This window comes from Anthonomus grandis, chromosome 10 (assembly GCF_022605725.1).
Source record: "Anthonomus grandis grandis chromosome 10, icAntGran1.3, whole genome shotgun sequence".
Classification (NCBI taxonomy): domain Eukaryota; kingdom Metazoa; phylum Arthropoda; class Insecta; order Coleoptera; family Curculionidae; genus Anthonomus; species Anthonomus grandis.
Window position 1 is genome coordinate 8,989,788 of NC_065555.1, and position 18,312 is coordinate 9,008,099.

The 18,312-nt window shown below is 28.5% G+C and overlaps 1 protein-coding gene across 2 annotated transcripts; it reads right to left on the bottom strand.

The window, feature by feature from the left end:
- Positions 1 to 4,242: 4,242 nt before the first annotated feature.
- On the bottom strand, positions 4,243 to 14,008 carry LOC126741703 (probable methylmalonate-semialdehyde dehydrogenase [acylating], mitochondrial). Of its 2 annotated transcripts, none has more exons than XM_050448239.1 (8): positions 13,991 to 14,008; positions 9,052 to 9,220; positions 8,036 to 8,230; positions 7,862 to 7,975; positions 7,630 to 7,796; positions 6,608 to 6,846; positions 6,258 to 6,441; positions 4,243 to 4,813 (listed from the first exon to the last, which is right to left on the bottom strand). In XM_050448239.1, exons 1-8 carry the CDS (start codon positions 13,991 to 13,993, stop codon positions 4,337 to 4,339), a joined length of 1,548 nt encoding a protein of 515 aa, XP_050304196.1. In that variant the 5' UTR covers positions 13,994 to 14,008; the 3' UTR covers positions 4,243 to 4,336. The 2 variants fall into 2 exon arrangements, with proteins under 2 accessions (XP_050304196.1, XP_050304195.1); XM_050448238.1 differs by lacking the exon at positions 13,991 to 14,008 and adding an exon at positions 10,699 to 10,828.
- Positions 14,009 to 18,312: the final 4,304 nt, after the last annotated feature.

Consider the following 18,312-nt stretch of genomic DNA (forward strand, 5'->3'; position numbering starts at 1 on the left):
GCGCCTTAGCAGCTCTTTCTTTTTTTTTCTATTTCAGATAATAGTTAAATCAGTCATAAATTAAAAAAACTTGAACCACACAAACAAATTAGCTTAACAAGAGTGGAAATTAAAAGAAAATTCAAACAAAATTCTCAATGCCTAAATCAGAATTCTGTTTAATTCAGCAATAGCATTTGTAGTCGCTGCAACTTAATACTTACGTGGCGAAGTACCTCTCGGTTGTTACAGAAGTTTTGGCTAAAAATCATTTATGTAATGATGTTTTATAGATTTTCTGTATTTTATTAGATCAGTTTATTTACGTTGTTTTATTCATGTATCTGTTAGAATATCGCCCCGAAATCGTTTTCGTGATGATAGTATACAACATAATAAAACGCTGAATACAGTGTTTTTTTTTGAGTTTCATGACAGACAAAACATAATTTGTATTTATGCATTTTAAGTAAAATTCGATGAAATCTTTATATCTCTTTAATATATCTGCCCTAATATAAAATGTAGTACGCATTAATGCGTACGAATTTTATATTTTTCGAATGTTTTCTTTATCTTACTAACGCTATACAATCTGATCCTGATCCTATCTTGGCGCACTTATTTTAACCTACTCTAATGGTTTAATACTGGTTTAATAGTGGCTAAGGATGTAAAAAAATTAAGTTTAACTAATAAAAATAAGGTTTAACACTAAATGTACATTCGCATGAGTGACATCTGATCTTTAAAAAGCTTTTGGCCTTTTATTCTAACCTAACTCTAATAATACTTCCATGAAATCAAGTGATTCACAAATTCTCATATTTAAGTATTTTTTTGAAAGCTAAAAAAAAAACTGGATTGTCTGCTAAATGAATACATGGTCGAAGGTTTTGTGTTATTAGTAAAATTTATAACTACGTTGATAGCAGATTCAAAAAATATAATAATTAATTATTTTTATTCTGTTCCAAGATAAATTTCATTACTAAATTCTTGGTTATTACTAAAACTGATTCAGTCCCAACTCTACCCATAAAACTGTACCTTAAATATTTTTTATCTTAATTATTTAACGTTAATATTGCAAGATATTTGCTATTTCAAGAGTTGCCAGATTTCTCAGTTCAGATTTAAGAACAAGAATTTTTCCTTGAATTTTCGTAAAATTTTATTTAAATTTCATTTCGTGTTAATCAATTTGCAAAAGTAGAGAAAAAAATTTTACAACTGATGTAAAATACTTATAAATCTTATGTTTTATAATTATTCTTCCGTTATTGTTTGTTTTTAAATATTTTCAAGATCTTTAAAATCAAAAAATCCATTAACAAAAACTGACAGCTTCATTAAAATAAGGAAATTTTCTTTACTGCTTTAAAGAAAACTGAATTTGTATTTTTGATTTTTTTTAAAAAAGTAGTTCATTTTTCTCAAAGAGACCTCTTAATAATAAGAAATTCAGAGATTGGAGGGGCACAAAGGAACAGTTTCTTTAATTTTATCTATACTTCAAATTCCAAAAGTTGTACTAATAATACTCCATTTAATATAACAACATTTAGTTTTAGGATAAAAATAATCTCAAAGAAAATAAAAAGAGACTAGAAAAATTACAGTAATTTTATTATAAAACTATAATTAATTTTTAAATATAAGAGAGAAAGTTAGGCGGACAATAAGTCTGAAAAACATAAAGCGCAGGAATATTACAACTTACCATTGTCAGACAACATAAAATTTAGACAAATTATGAAGTGTTATATTTATCTCGTTTATATTTTTGTTTTGTTTTTGTGTATCCACGTTAAACTGTTCAAAGGAAGAATAACTAAAAATATTTTGAGAAAATACTGGGTGTTGGATCTGAGAGCATCTTGCAGCCAACTTTTCTAAGAGTGAAATATTCGCTGTGGAATTTCAATGAGTTTAATAATTGTTATTTTAAAGGCAAGAAAATTAAAAATTCAGAAATTGGAGGAGCACAAAGTCAATGTTCTCAAATTATGTTTATTTTTTAAACAATGATTACACATGATCGGTAAAGCTATTGGATTAACACCACAAACATTCAAGTTAAAACAAAAATAAATGCATAAAAAATCAAAAATAATGCTGACGTTCACATTAAATCCAGTGTCAAATAAAAAAAAAGCCTTAGGGCGAAACACGTGTATGTAATCGTTTTTTAAAAAATAAACATAATTTGAGAACATTGACTTTGTGCTCCTCCAATCTCTGAATTTTTGATTTTCTTGCCTTTAAAATAACAATTATTAAACTCGTTGAAATTCCACAGCGAATATTTCACTCTTAGAAAAGTTGGCTGCAAGATGCTCTCAGATCCAACACCCAGTATTTTCTCAAAATATTTTTAGTTATTCTTCCTTTGAACAGTTTAACGTGGATACACAAAAACAAAACAAAAATATAAACGAGATAAATATAACGATTAGAACCTAAGACCATAGTTTTCTAAAGTTTTTCAATTTCTAAAGTTTCAGAGCGAATATGAATGAGATACTACATATACTATAATTTAGATTCATTTACTTTTTATTTGATTGTTTTCCAAGGGGTGAAAGGATGGCTTAAGAAAATTGAAAAATTGAACGAAATTTTAAGTCAACACTTCATAATTTGTCTAAATTTTATGTTGTCTGACAATGGTAAGTTGTAATATTCCTGCGCTTTATGTTTTTCAGACTTATTGTCCGCCTAACTTTCTCTCTTATATTTAAAAATTAATTATAGTTTTATAATAAAATAACTGTAATTTTCTAGTCTCTTTTTATTTTCTTTGAGATTATTTTTATCCTAAAACTAAATGTTGTTATATTAAATGGAGTATTAATAGTACAACTTTGGAATTTGAAGTATAGATAAAATTAAAGAAACTGTTCCTGGTTTTCACTTTTCTGTCTTTGATATTTAAGTTAAACTTTCAATTCTCAAAATCTTCATTTCATATTTCAAAAATGTTAAGGGGCTTATTATATACTCCTTAGTAATAGTAATTGCTGAATAGTTAGTTAGATCACTCAGGTATACATATATAATGGATAATCAATTAAATTAAATTGTTTACCCATGTTGACTATGTAAGCAACTCACGGTTTAGCCCAATACCTTAGGCAAAGCGTTTACACAAGGATGATTGTAATCAATTATTAAATCCGTTATAATATAATCTCAAGCTTGCCCAAGTTTGAGTGGCTTTTAAAACGTTCGGATATAGAAAATTACAATTTAATAAGATCATTTCCCAAGTTTAATTACTAAAATACTCGCTACGTAGCTTAAAGTCAAGCCCTCTCAAGGGTAGTAATTATCAAAAGGCCAATTAGTATCGATGGTTTGCAATAACGAGCAAAATATATTATATTAAATAAATACAGTATTTAAACAATTATAGCATATTGTGGAAAATCTTATATATGACATTTTGTTGTTAACATTGTGAAATAGTCTTTTATCTCTATCCCTATTTCCATCTATCCCTCTTCTAAAATCAAACGTACCTATACCGGCCTGGCCAATGAAGATCTTTGATGCAAAACTCAGTGTACTATAGTAACTTATACTGTTTGAACATCGTTTTAACTAACTTCTCTTTATGACAATTTTCGGAATTGTCAAAAATAGAGATATTTTACTTCTCAGCAAAATTCACTATACAGGTTTCGCTTAGCTACACAGTTTAGATTTAAAAAGAATATTATATATAGAGTTCATATTACAATAGCCAATACGATTGAATTATAAGAGAAGTATTGTCTCCTGCAGAATTGTACTTTATTCTGTAATACTCCATTGATGTAGAAGTATGTATAAAATAGAAGACGTTCCAAGATAAAGCTCTGAATAACTCATTTAACTAATGTTGTTATCCATTGAGTGAAATATGCAGATATAATTTTATTAGCTTTAATGCAGTTATCTAAATACCACTGTGCTTTATTCAGACAATGCCAAATGCCTTAAGTACATTTTTTCATGCATCTTATAATGGCAATAAGATGTTTTTTATTAAGTAAGTGAATTTGCTACATCATACATTGGTAGAACTTTCCGCTCAACAAACAAAATCATTCTTTATATATGTGTCACCTATCATTGTATCATTTATACAATTTACACAAAATTTACACAAATCCGATACAACCTTATCTTTGTTCACCTTACCAACAACGTCCATAATTAAATTGCTGAGAAGCTTTAACATAGATTAAGTGGGTTATGATAAAATCTGCAACAAAATGTAATATTTTGGCTTTTATTTGTAACGATTAGATGAAGGCGAAACACAATATTTAAAAAACTTATGTAATACTTAAATTAAAATCAGAAATACTCAATTATGAACAGGCATAGATACAGAAGGAGTAGATGTTGCAGGAGTAGCGCCCTTTCGCCAAAGTGAGGTAATAGTCTTGGTCTCAGTGTAAAAGTTCAGTCCCTGTTTTCCATAGAAATGCAAATCTCCATGAAAACTGCCTCTCGAACCCGTAAAGCTAAACATCGGTAATGGTACAGGAATTGGAACGTTAACGCCCACTTGACCAGCATCAACTTCATGAACAAATTGCCTGGCATGGTTTCCACTTGTGGTGAAGATAGCAGTTCCGTTACCATAAGGATTGGCGTTTATGATAGAAATTGCTTCCTCCAAGGTATTCGCACTCATAACAGATAATACTGGTCCAAAAATCTCTTCCTTGTAACAATCGTGTGAGGGCTGTACATCTGTTAGAATAGTTGGTCCTACGAAGTTTCCGTTGGGGTATTTGTCTACTTTTATGTTGCGGCCATCTAGGACACATTTTGCACCCTAGAATTTAAATAATAGTTCAAATTATGATTGAAGGTACTTAATTCAGAAGAGTAATTTAATATATTTGTTAATCATTTATAAATTATATATGGCAAAAGTACTCCTCTCGCCTTAAACATTTTAATTATATTTCAAAATAATTTTTAATGGAGTAGAAGAAGAAATCTTTTTGGATAAAGTCAGACCAAATAATATTCAATATGCCAACTATACCACGGTAATATTAGATCGCTTCGAAGCACTGCAAACGTTAATGAACCGCAAAATAGTCAACAATATGATCTTAATATCAATGTAAACAAAACGAAACAAATAATCGTTAGCAAAAGAGATATAAATGGAAATTACCCTTAACATGCATGTAGAAGGAACTCCAATTGAATGTATTCCAAATCATTGCTATCTTGGAACCATCATGCATGAATAATGGGGCAGTGCACAAGAAATAAAATGTCGTACATGAAAAGTAAAGACGGTATTTCATAACATGAGTGCCATCTTCTAAAGTCACAATATATCTCTTAAAAGGCACTTAGGATGATATATCTTTTCTATTTTATTATATGGCGTAGATTCCTGGATACTCATAGAAGCCACCACTAAAATAGCAATTAGAAAATACCTAAAGCTAAGAGTCATAGAAAGCTTAAATTTAGAGCTAAGAAATTTTCATAGGAGCCGACTTAGTTCTTGCAAGAACTTTAATAATCCAAATTTTATCTTAAAATCTAGTTGTATAACTATAGATGATTTACTCAAATTTTTGGTTGCGCACTAATTGGGTTACATAATCAATCCCCTTTGCGGTATCGCTTGACACATGAATGTAACACAGTTTAATTATAATAGGGTTAACAGATGTCCTTATCAAAATAAAAGTGACGTAAACAAGTTCGGTAAATCGAAACCATAGAAATTATCAATTTATTTATTACGCTTTTCTTCATCCTTTCCCTTCGATTTTGTCATTAAAAAGATGCATTTACTTTATTACTCATATTACTATAATACCCAAAAGCTATTTTTAAAGTTATAAACTTAAAAACTTATTTATTTATTCCGAAAATTATTATGTAAAGAGATTTTGGATAGTATATCTTAAGAGTTGAAACTTACGAAATAAACTTAACCAAAATCTTGTCACACCAGCTTTTCACCGGAGGTATCAAGGTAGATAGTAACGACTTGGAATTTAAGATCGATTGCCATTGGCGTACATTTTTAATTTTAACTTTGAACCCTTTTTTTAATAGATACAAGTTTCGTTTCTATCCGAGTAGATAAAAGAAATTAAGTGAATAAGCAAAGAAAAGTTAAATTAAATAAAATTAAGAAAATCAGACAATAAATAAAGGAAGGATTTGCATCATATTAAGTTCCATTATTATCAGAATGTCTCGTTCGAAAAATAAATATATTATTTATAAAAATTATTAAATACCTGTTTGATTCCAGCTTCGACTAATTGTAAAATTCTCTGCTTGGCTTGTGGAGAAATAACAGGACCAACATCTGTTCCTGGCTCATGCCCTGCATTTACCCTTAATTTACTTGCTTTCGCTACCAGCTCTGGAATCCATTTTTGAGCTTCCCCTACCATTATAAGAACACTTAAGGCCATACATCTACAAAAAACAAATTTTTAGAGGAAGTTATTTAAATATATATATCGGAAAAGGCCTTTGAATATATTCTAATATTAGTTACTGGGTTAAATATTTAGGCTAGTTATTTCAGAATAGCTTACACGGAATTTCACATTCAGAAACAGTTTTTTTTTTTCAAAGTTACCTTTGCCCAGCAGCACCAAACGCAGCTCCAACCAAAGAGTCTAAAGCAGCATTTTTATCAGCATCTGGAAGAAGTATCGCGTGGTTCTTGGCTCCCATGTTAGACTGAATTCTTTTTCCACTAGCAGCACCTCTTTGGTATATATGCTTGCCTGCCCTATCGCCACCAACAAAGCTTACTGCCTTTATTAATGGATTATCGCATATAAAGTTAACTGCATCATGTGTACCATGAATTACCTGAAAATTATAGAAGAATTATTTACTTTTCGATGATTTTTTGTTTAGATATCAGATGCAGTATTCAAAAGCAGACTACACTCTAAAATAAATTTTTAATATTTTAAGAGAAAAATAATCATAGCTACAATATGTGAAGAACTTTAAAATCACTAATATAATACGAACTTACATGTACTTTGTATTAAAAGTTATCTTATTTGCAAATATAAATGAAAGGATCTTAAATAGGTTAATTATAGTTTACCAAATTCTTTAAAAGTAAATTAAAACAATGTCACTTCCAATTCATGGCATATACTACAATGTTGTTTTTTTCCTTATTTTCACATGTATAGAACAAATGTTATGGTGCTAATAAAAAGTGTCAAACCAATAAAGATTTTTATTTTCAGGCAACATAAAATTAGAGTTTGAAAGCCACTAAAGCTCAAGCATAAGAATAATTTGTGAAAGAAAATAAACCAGGTTAAAACTTAATAAAGAAGGAATAATATGTGTCCATATATTTTACATTTTTGCAGGCATAACTTAAATCCCATTGATTAGTTTTTTTAATTTTTTTATTGAGGTAATTTTCTGTAAATAAAAACCTATCGATAGAATATTAAGTTATTAGCTCTCATAATATTCCTAACATATTATTTCAAATAATATTACTAAAATATCCATAAAGACTTTAAGACAACTATTTTTAGTCAGTTTTTTTTTCTCAATTGTTACAAAATCGATTGCAAAGTATTTTCTTGTAATATTAATAATTAAATAAATTTATATACTAACGTTTACAACTCCTGGTGGACATCCCGCTTCATTTAACAGTTCCATAAGAAGCATCGTTGCACCTGGATCACGTTCAGAAGGTTTAACTACCATGGTATTTCCCGCAATTAATGCCAGGGGAAACATCCACAGTGGAACCATTGCAGGAAAGTTAAATGGACAAATACCTAAGTATTGTGAAAAATAATTGGTTATGATTCTATTTTGCTAGTTGCATTTATTGAGTTTTTACCAGCGGTAACTCCAATTGGAACTTTATAAGAGACAATATCCATGTCAGTGGTTATGCCTTGTAAAGATTCTCCTTGCAAAAGGGTTCCTGCAGCACATGCGTGGTCAACAACCTCTAAAAAAATTATCACAAATAATTAGGGCTATCCAGCATAAACTATAAAATACTACTCACGAATTCCTCTCATAACATCACCATCAGCATCTGGTAATGTTTTCCCTTGCTCCAAGGTAATATTCGCAGCAATTTTCTTTATATCTCGCCTAATAAGGGCCTGCAATTTAAGCATAAGTTGTTGCCTAGTTAATACCGATGTGTTTTTCCAGGTTTCGTATGCATTTTGGCATGACTGCACGGCAGATTCCATTTCTAAACATGAGATATTTTTTTTATATGTATTATTTTTTTTAATCAAACATTACACTTTATGTTTTTTTTTACTAAAGAAACAGTTAAAGTAAACGTGTTTTAACTTTTGTATCGTAGCGCTACCTAATAGTTACAGATTAAAACATTAATTAAGAGATCTGGAACCGAAAAGGCAAACTTCTCAAACAACTATTAATTTAAAAAAATAAACAAAACTAATTGATAGTCGTACAAAAAGTCTATACCATGTGTGGAATTTTTGTTAATATTTAATTTATGAGGATATCTGTATATAGGATAACTCTGACAAACTCCTACAATTACAATAGAAAACATTCCGCAAATTTAGACAGATATTCAAACATATATAAATACAAATAAAATTATAATAGTTGGAGCTATATATTACATATGGAATATTCTTGGGATATTTGATATAATTCATTGCTATAAGAACTAAATGCATGATATGAGTTCGGTAGTCCCTACCTAGTTCTTATAGAGTTTGAATAAAGTATTTGATCAAAGTACATAACCAGCTTTAGAATAATATTTATATTCAATAACATTCTCAACATACGTCTCTTACGAATATTTTGTAAACAATAAAATTCAAATCCAGATACACAATTATTATTTTAGATTTTTACCAATGACGAAAATATAATTAAAAAATAAAAATACTCAAAAGTAAGCTTCTTAAAGGGGCAATAAGAAAAAAAGTTTTATTAGAGTTTTTGTCAGTGAAATCAGATTTAACAGAAAAATTAAAATCGCTTTATTAAATATAAACTATAAAAGTAAATTTTAACTTTACTTACCCTCTTTGGTACTCTGTGGTACTTTAGTGACAAGGTTATTGGTAGCAGGATCATGTAAGTCGACCCATTCTGTAGCCTTAGATTCTATAAACTGCCCGTCAATGAATAATTTTGTGGTGGGTGCTACATTCGAGTAGTTTCTCTTAAGAATATTTAATAAAGGTGATGTCTAAAATGAAAAAATATATAATTAGCTCTAACACAATTTTAAAAGTAAATTACTCTGTTGTACTCTCTCTTAAATTAGTGTTCAAAAATCAATTTTTTTATTTGCTCGAGAAAAAATAGATCACATAATAAAAAAGATAATATAAAATGTATTTTAACAAATAAAGGATATCAAGAATCGGTGCAAAATGACGCTAGATCAAAAAAAATATAAAAAGCACGTCAATTGAATTAACACAATTTAAAAAAATTTTTGAAGAGAGGTTCACAGATTAGTGATGGATAAGATTACGAGTATAAAGGGTCTAGCAGCAACTAATAAACCTTTAAGCAATTATCTGGGTGTGCCGTAATTAATTGGTTTCAAATTTAAACTTTCAACTATTAATTAACTTCGAGAGAAGATCGGTACATTAAAAAATAACAAAAATTGAGATTGTTTTGATATTTGCATCAGAGTTATCAAAATCCTTAATTATAACTTAGTTTATCAGCTAACAAACTTTGAAAAATGCTAAGGTTGTTATATTTAAGGCTAATAATGCAAAAGACGATGTTACCAACTAGCGTGCAATTCGTATTTTATCAATTTTCTTCAACATATACGATTATATTCTAAAAAATTAAATAAACTTGTATTTTCAACAGAATCTTTAATTAATAATTCCTTTTTTTGAACATTCTGCATTACTAAAATGTATAAAAAATTATTGTACTCTAGAGCCAAAACGACTTATTTCTGACTAGAGGTTCCTATGCAAATATTATTAACTATAATGTTCCAAACAACCCCCGTAAATTTGGCACCACCTTTTTGTAACACCCGGTATATGTATATGGTATAAGAGCAACTGACAAAAAATTAAAATCTAAAATATTACATAAAACATTAAAAAATGTCAAATTTTGTGTTTACAACAAAGGTATATTATGCAAATACTTACAGAATAACTATGATTTAATGAATATTTATTATATTAAACTTTACACACAATATTCCGATTAGTAATAGGATTTGAATGCATTTCTTAATAGGTCAAAAGGTAACATTAAATCAAAAATTTAAAACTTAAATAAGGATATTCTTAGACTTTTTAAATTATCGAAATAAGGTTTTAAGGAATTTTTTCAGAAACATATTTTAAGATATATTCACATAATATAATGTTATTATCATAAAATGTATAGCCTTAACAAACATCATCTATTTTTAATGCTTTTTATTGGGACTTTAAAGATTAAATTTGATTGGCTTATGTAATTGTGTTAAATATATTTTTAATCATCATGTTACAAGTCAAATGCTAAAAAATATGCTTTAATTTTTACTAATACATAGCATTATTTTAATTTGATATCTATTATTTATATATAGGGTATTATTCACAAATAAATAAATACTATTGAGATAATAGAGAGGCCGCAAAAATTTATAAAATCACTAAATTAAGTAATATTACAACTATAAATTAAACTTACCGCTGAACGAATCATTTTCATCAAATATCTTAACCTTGTCTGTAACACTGAATGGCAACAACTAAATAAATGATAATGAAAACAGCGCTTCGATAACAATATTTAAATCAACCACTTGTTGTCTCTCTCTTGCTAAAGAAAACATAATAGTTGAAAACGTTTACATCGTAAAATTTAATATTTTTTAATGAAAATACAATATATTTTAGCAAAATAGATTTACGTATAAAAACTAGTGCCTTTACAGTTATTCTAAGGTAAATAGTAGGAAAGATGAAAAGTACAGAATTAACGTAAATCTAAAACTTTAGAAGATCAATAATTAAACCTGTAAATATTTTTTTACAATTTATTTTATATAATTAGATTTATTTAGTTTTATATATTAATTAAACATATCTCTCCCATTTATTATTAAGAAGTATATGCGAGTATAAAGTATATTGTGTTTCTAAGACAAAACTCATTATACAGTTTTTAATAGAAACTGAATTTTATGAAAATTAACTTTTTGTGAAATTTGGAACTTAAGTCTTTTACTGCAGATTGGAATTTAGTTTTTGAATAAAAAAACACGTAATTCTATCTACTTTATGCGAAAAGCTAATAAATATAATTCTGTCAAGTAAATTAAATCCTTCTTCTGCCCGAAGATTTGGTGATGGATATATAAAGAATATATCCAACGAGGAAAGTAAATAAAACAGTTGAGCAACATCTTTTTGGGTAAGACTAGATATAACCACAATTTTGTCTGAATGTTTTTAAAGGTTTTTTTTTGAAGAAAGGTAGAGCAATACAATCTAAATGCAAAAAATTTAGTTTTTCAGGAAAAAACAAATATTTTTTTAGATTTTTTGTGATATGTGTTTTCATTAAGGAACTTTATCAATGATAATGAACTTCTCACTCAATTATACTTTTCATAAACAAGATCTTATTTTTACTAGGCCTATTTTGTTTTATTTTATTAAAAGCAATCGCCTTGTTTTGATCAAGGTACTATAAGAGAAATAATATTGGCTATTGGAATGCCTTAAGCAATATTCTCTTTCTGCAGCTTATCATCTTACGTTGCAATAACCCTGCGTAAATATTATTTCATCCGGATATTCCTAAAACGGAAAGTTCTCAACGAAAATCAATATTGTTAGTTGGCCTGGAAATATTTACCTAATTATCTTAATACTTTTATTGTTTTTAGGATTATCTATTTAGTTACGTCGTCGCGATTTATGTCATTCTGAAAATTATAGCTTTTAGAAAAAAAAATACTAACAATTTTATTTTAAGAAATCTCTAACAATGATCAATTGTTCATATAAGAAAAATTCCGTTTTGAAGGTCTTTCCTCCTGCATGCTTTTAGTATTTAAGGTATCTAAGTTCATAGTCGACATAAAATATATTAAGGTTAACAAAATAATTGCAAAAAAAGATTAAAAAATTAGTATAAACAAGAAAATATGATTCTAATGACAAGTATAGTTATTTCAAAAAATATAGATATAACATATAAAGAAACTTTTGGTGGCGCCAGGTAGGTTTATATTTTTACTTACAAAGATTTAGTACTAAACTTTTCAGTTTTATGCTTGTTTTTTTTCGGTGATACTTACTTACAAGGAAAAATTCTGTTTTCTTTCCTATGGTCACTACTAATGGATAATCTTCTTATGAAAAAATAAGGAGAATCAAATAATTATTATCATTTAAGACGTACTGGACGTGGTCAATCGATGTGAGAAATATGTATAAAAAAATAATATATTAAAAAATAATTATTATCAATGATAAATCCCTATGGCTTCAAAAGACCGAAATATCTTAGGGTCATTCTGCGAAATATTAAAACTCGCATCTTAAAATAAAACCATCAAGAAATTATCGCAAATTATGCATCAAATCCTAAGTGATTTTAAAATATAGGTGGTTTGGCTTTATAGACAGATCCTAAAACCTACACTGACGACTGCATATATTTATGTAATATAGCTGTCACAGAGCAACTGAACCACAAAATCATTAATACTTACTTAAATAGTTAGAAAGCACTGAAAGTGATAGACTCCACCACATACACATCCAGGCCGATATGGAACTGCAGAAGCTCTGAGTACGATAAAGCGCAGTGACATACTCGACTTTATTAAGGGATATGTGCTCCGAAATACTGGAATTAAAGGGATCTTGCAAAGTCTAAATATCAATACTGATCACTGGCGATCAAAATATTATATGCCTGAGATTGGCATGGTAGGTAAAGGGTGTTTCGATAATTATGTCACATGATTATGACGTATCAAATCAAAATTTGACAGATGGCAGTTAGTAAATATGGAGCATTACGCGGTAGAATAACGCTTTTTGATTTTCAAAAATTATTATCAAAGTGATGAATGTTTCATTATTTCATCAATTGCCACTATTAAGTACTGGTGCGCCTAGTGATCAAAATTATTTTCAATGATGAGGCCCCTTTTCACCTCGATGGCTTCGTTAATAGGCAAAGCCGTCACATTTAGGACTTGGGACAATGCATCCACAACGTGGATGTGTTTGGAGGAATAATCGAACTATTTTTCTTCGAAAAAGAAGAATCTAATGCAGTAACGGTGAATGGCGAACGTTATCATGTTATGACAACACAGTCCCTTGTACCTCATTGGAAAGCTATTGATCTTGACGACATCTGGTCTGGTTTCAGCATGTTGGTGCTACTTGTTATACCTCTCGCGAAACATTGACGATCTTGCGCAAGTTTGCTCCTGGTCTCCTTTTCCGATTTAGTGACCAGAATTGGCCTCCACCCTCTTACGATTTAACGTCTTTAGACTTCTGGCTGTGGGATAATCTGAACTTACAGATTTATGCCAATGAGCCTGCAACCATCGAAGCATTAAAATTCTAGATAGAAGCATAATTTTATACATATTTTCCAAATGTATATTTTCTAAATCAATACATATTTTAATACTTTGCTATAGAAAACCATGTTATATTGAACATTGAAATCTTGCGCTCGTATTAAAACACTCTCTATAATGTCAAGTATATATTAGGCATGTAGAACCATTCATGTAGGCCAACCATCCTTGGTACTGCGTTACCTCAAGCAGAAGAAATAAAAAATCCTTATCCTCCAATCAACTAATATACTAGTGAGTAGCATTAAAAGTATGTCTGCTAATTTTAATTTAAATAAATCTATTTATATTATTTGGGAAATTAGGATGAAAAAAAAAGTTTTACAAGTGCAGTTAATTTCAAAGTAGTACAAATATATATCTTACCATTTTACAACTTTTGGTCAGTATAGAAATCCATTTTATTAATTCTATTTTAAATTTTTTAATGTTGGTCCAACCTGTTTATAAAAACGTATCAACACGTATCTGAAACAAAACATATTTTTAAAAATAGTTCAACTATGCTCCTGAAAAAATACGGCTCTATTTGTGGACGAGTTACAGCCAATTCCATTTTAGGCGTTTAAATTATAGATAAACAATTCAGTATTCATGGTTTATTTTATTGGTCTTTCCGTCGAAATTTGATTTTGAAAGATTAATTGATTTTTTTTTTAATTTTTGCAGTGTTTTTTTCTTAATCATTTATGTTTTTTGTTAGATATAATTCAGATTAATTCAGATATAATTCAGAAGATATAATTCAGCATTTATATTATTACATAGTATCTGGAGTGCTTGCTATTGTACTTACTTTTTTTGATTCAATTAGAAGGGTGTCGCCTTTTGTCTAAACTGTTATAATTAAAACAGTAACTGCTTGGTTGAAATTTTATATTTCATAAGTTTACCAAGAAACCGTTGGTTTGGGTATATAGAACTTCTACTAACTTCCTAAGCCACTGTCTCGCCATAATATCAGAATGAAACTGCCGACATAAGGCTTCTTCTAAAAAAGGGAAATATATCAATAAAAGAATTAATTCAACATCGTTAAACGAGAAGAAATTTAAAACGTTTGTAGTTAAATCCAAAAAAAGGGATAATCATAAGATTGGTGTAACAAATATTTATCCTAAAAGCGGCTTAACGGGGTTTGTGAGGTCGATGTTAATACCTTACCTAAGGAGAATTAACATATATAGACCCTTCCGTAATTACAAAGTTCTTAACTGTTTGTTGCTAAAGAGGGTATGACATTTAATTCGTATTCCATTAATTTATCTCTTTGCAACAAAGTACATGCTTTACTCTAGAGTAAATATGAAATGATATATTAAAGATACGTTTTTTAAATATGTTTAGGATAGGACGTACAATATATTTTTAACTCTTACGGTTATTTTTTTTTAATTTTAAGTATGCTCCTAGAAGACATATATCTTAAAACAGTTTTTTATTGTGTTGATTAGTATATAGGTCTTATTTATTAAGCTAATTGAAACATATCTAGATAATTCTATAACCTTTAATATATTGGTAGTATGTTTTTGACACGCTATGTATAATAAATGTAAAAAGATACGTTTTTTAGGTAGTACAAACTCTAATGTTGGCATAAAATAAAAAAAAATCGAGAAAAATCTATTTTTATTTAATTAGGTATAAATTTTAAAAAATTAATATAACTTGGAAAATTAAAAAAGAAAAGCATGTTTAAAAATATACTATGTAGGTAAAATATGAGCCACATATACATATGCATTTCCCAACAAAATATTGGTCCCTTTAATGGTTCCCCACTTTTTATAATGCCTATGTAAATGTGGAGATTCTCAATCATTTATAATCCACGTTTAGTATGTATGCAAATTCTGCAGGTTATTCTGGAGAAATTTCAAATAAACTTCTTTAGCTAAATTTCTCAGTAAGATAAACGGCTCACTTAAATGCTACACCATGATTCCAGTCCAGACGTTAATAAATGTAAAATGTGAGTTAACATCATATTTTTCATCAATTAGAGGAAATGCCCAAATGATGGCGATATAAAATCCGATTAGAGAATTCTATTTGTCGTGAATAACCTTTGGGAAGCAATAAAAGAAATAAATTGTAAATGTTGCAATATTGTTCTTTAAGAATACAAATTCTGTTTCTTAAGAATTCGGTGGATTATGGATAATGGAAACATCAATAATATCATACTTTATTAAATACATAAGTTCTGCTTAAATATTACAAACTGTCAATCCGTTCTTATTTTCCATAATATTATTTACCAGTTTAATGAATGAATGTTAAATAATTGTGTCACAAAGGGTTCTCTTTTGTCACTCTTGGAAACAAGCTGTAACCAAAACCGCTTTTAATGTTATTTGGTTATCATCAAGGCTCACTAATATTTACTAATTATTGTCCGCTTTATAATGTCTATATTCCCAACAAGTTGCCTGTCATTAGCAACAGGGTTCAAAATATATATTATAATAACAAGAAAATGCAATTCAGCTCAGAGCTGCTATTACCCGAGTGTATATAGGATGTTTACATTAAGTATATCTCAAGGACTCTTGACCTCAGCCAATTAGGAAAAAAACTCATGAGAAAAATGGCAACGAGGAATTGTGTAAAAATAATTTTAACTTGGCAAAGTGGCCGTAAGAAGGCTAACTGTCAAAATAAAAATACAAATTTTAAGTTTCATCTCTCTTAATGGACTTCGTCAGTAATATAAATTAGTCTAAAAAAATTAGGTTAAATGGCGCTTTTCAATGTTGTTAGAGTTTTCCGGAAATGATTCTAAAATTTTAGATGGATTGGGATATTATAAAATCTACATTTTGGCATTTTGGCAAAAATATAGATTTAGATCTCACCCACAATCAGTGTGACGTAGGTGAAGGAAATGTGAATTTAAAAGACACTTTAGGGCACAGTGTACCCAATACTCTAAAAAACAAAAATCCGAAATTCTGATTAAGGATGTTGTCCGAGAAACCAATCTACAAGTAATTACAATTTCACAAAAAAATTTTAAGTATAAATGTTTATATACATTTTAATGTTACTAAATTAAAATAAATTAGAACAGTGGTAGTACTGTACACTCTAGGAAAAAGACGATGAATTAGCCTTTAGCAATATTTGACTGTTCCAGCTTGTTCTAGACCGTTTGATTCAACACATTAATCAATCATAACTTACCATACCCAATAATATGTTTGATGCAACATTAAAAAAATATCTACAATATTTTTTATAGGTAAGGAATATAGGTAAGTAAATAATTTGTGTACTAATCACATTCATTAATTATTGAATTAAAAAAATATTTTGGACTTAATTTTTCTGTTATAAACGTAGTTAATATTCAAGAAATATATTAATTTGACAAAAACATTACATAAAAATTCTGTATAGTAATAATAAGTCAAGTGACGAAGGCGTAACATTGAGATATAGTAGTATTTAATTGTCATATATTAAGCTGATAAGATATTTTTATATCTTTACAGTTTACATCATATTTTTTATACATTTTCATTTATGGTAATATAACCTGAAAGAAAAATATCTGTAGGGTTTACAGATATTTTTTTTACTTCTAAAGAATTGTTTTTTTTTTCTTGTCTAGCACTCGTATATTAAAACATAAAAGTTGTAGGTCGAATTTCATTGGTCTTCACAATGCAGGACGTTAAAGTTTTACTACAAATCAAAAGTTGATGATAACATCACTGATAATAATATGTTGAATTTCGTGAACGTAAAAGTAACGTAAAAATCCTAGATAAGAATAATTAAAATTTTAAGTCCTGTTTTTATTTGTGCTCGATAAAATTTTATCAGAAATCAAATATTATGTCCGGTCCAATTTTAGTAACTGTCTAGCTAATCGTAGATAAAACTAATTATATTTTCATTTTTTCTCACTCTCTATTATGGAGTACTCGGATATCCACTACATTTATGGATTTTGCAATTGGAGTGCTTATCAAGCGGTAATTGAATACTAACATCCTCTTCCAAATAGGCGGATTATAAGAGTATAGAGAGAGAGTAACAATGCAAAAAATTTTTAATTAAAATAGAATTTAACCTTATGAAAAATAGGTTTTATAAATACCTTTAGTATTTCGTTGCTTGTGTTATAATAAAAATATAGGTCTATATTAATATTGGGACATGTTAAGTATACAGCACATACAAATTCTCGAACATTTAAAATATGCTAAAATATCAAAAAATAGATGCAAGAAAATAGATTATCATTGCTGGCTACAACTATAAAAGAGGTGTTTCAGTCAATTTTTGCTGAACTCTAGTTGAATATTTAAGGTACGTTGCAACCATTGTTTCCACTTTGATTTATGTCTTACTCATTCATTGCCATATATAAATATAAATCATTAAAAGTTTTTAGAAAATATATGAAGTACTTAAAATGCATATACATTTTTATTGAATAAACTTAAATGGGTTTATAAAAACCAAACCGTTTTCGGCCTTTACCGTTTCGTATTTTCAGAGCTTAATTATGTTTAAAATGGCGCTTTATTTGGCTGCCGTAATGAACAAAATGATTGAATGGGGATCCTAAATGAGAAACTAAGGGGTCGATAATCCATCATAGGGTCGCCCGGGCCCGTTAGAAAAGTTAACAGCGATAAAATTATACCAAAATTAAGCATTTGTAAATGAAT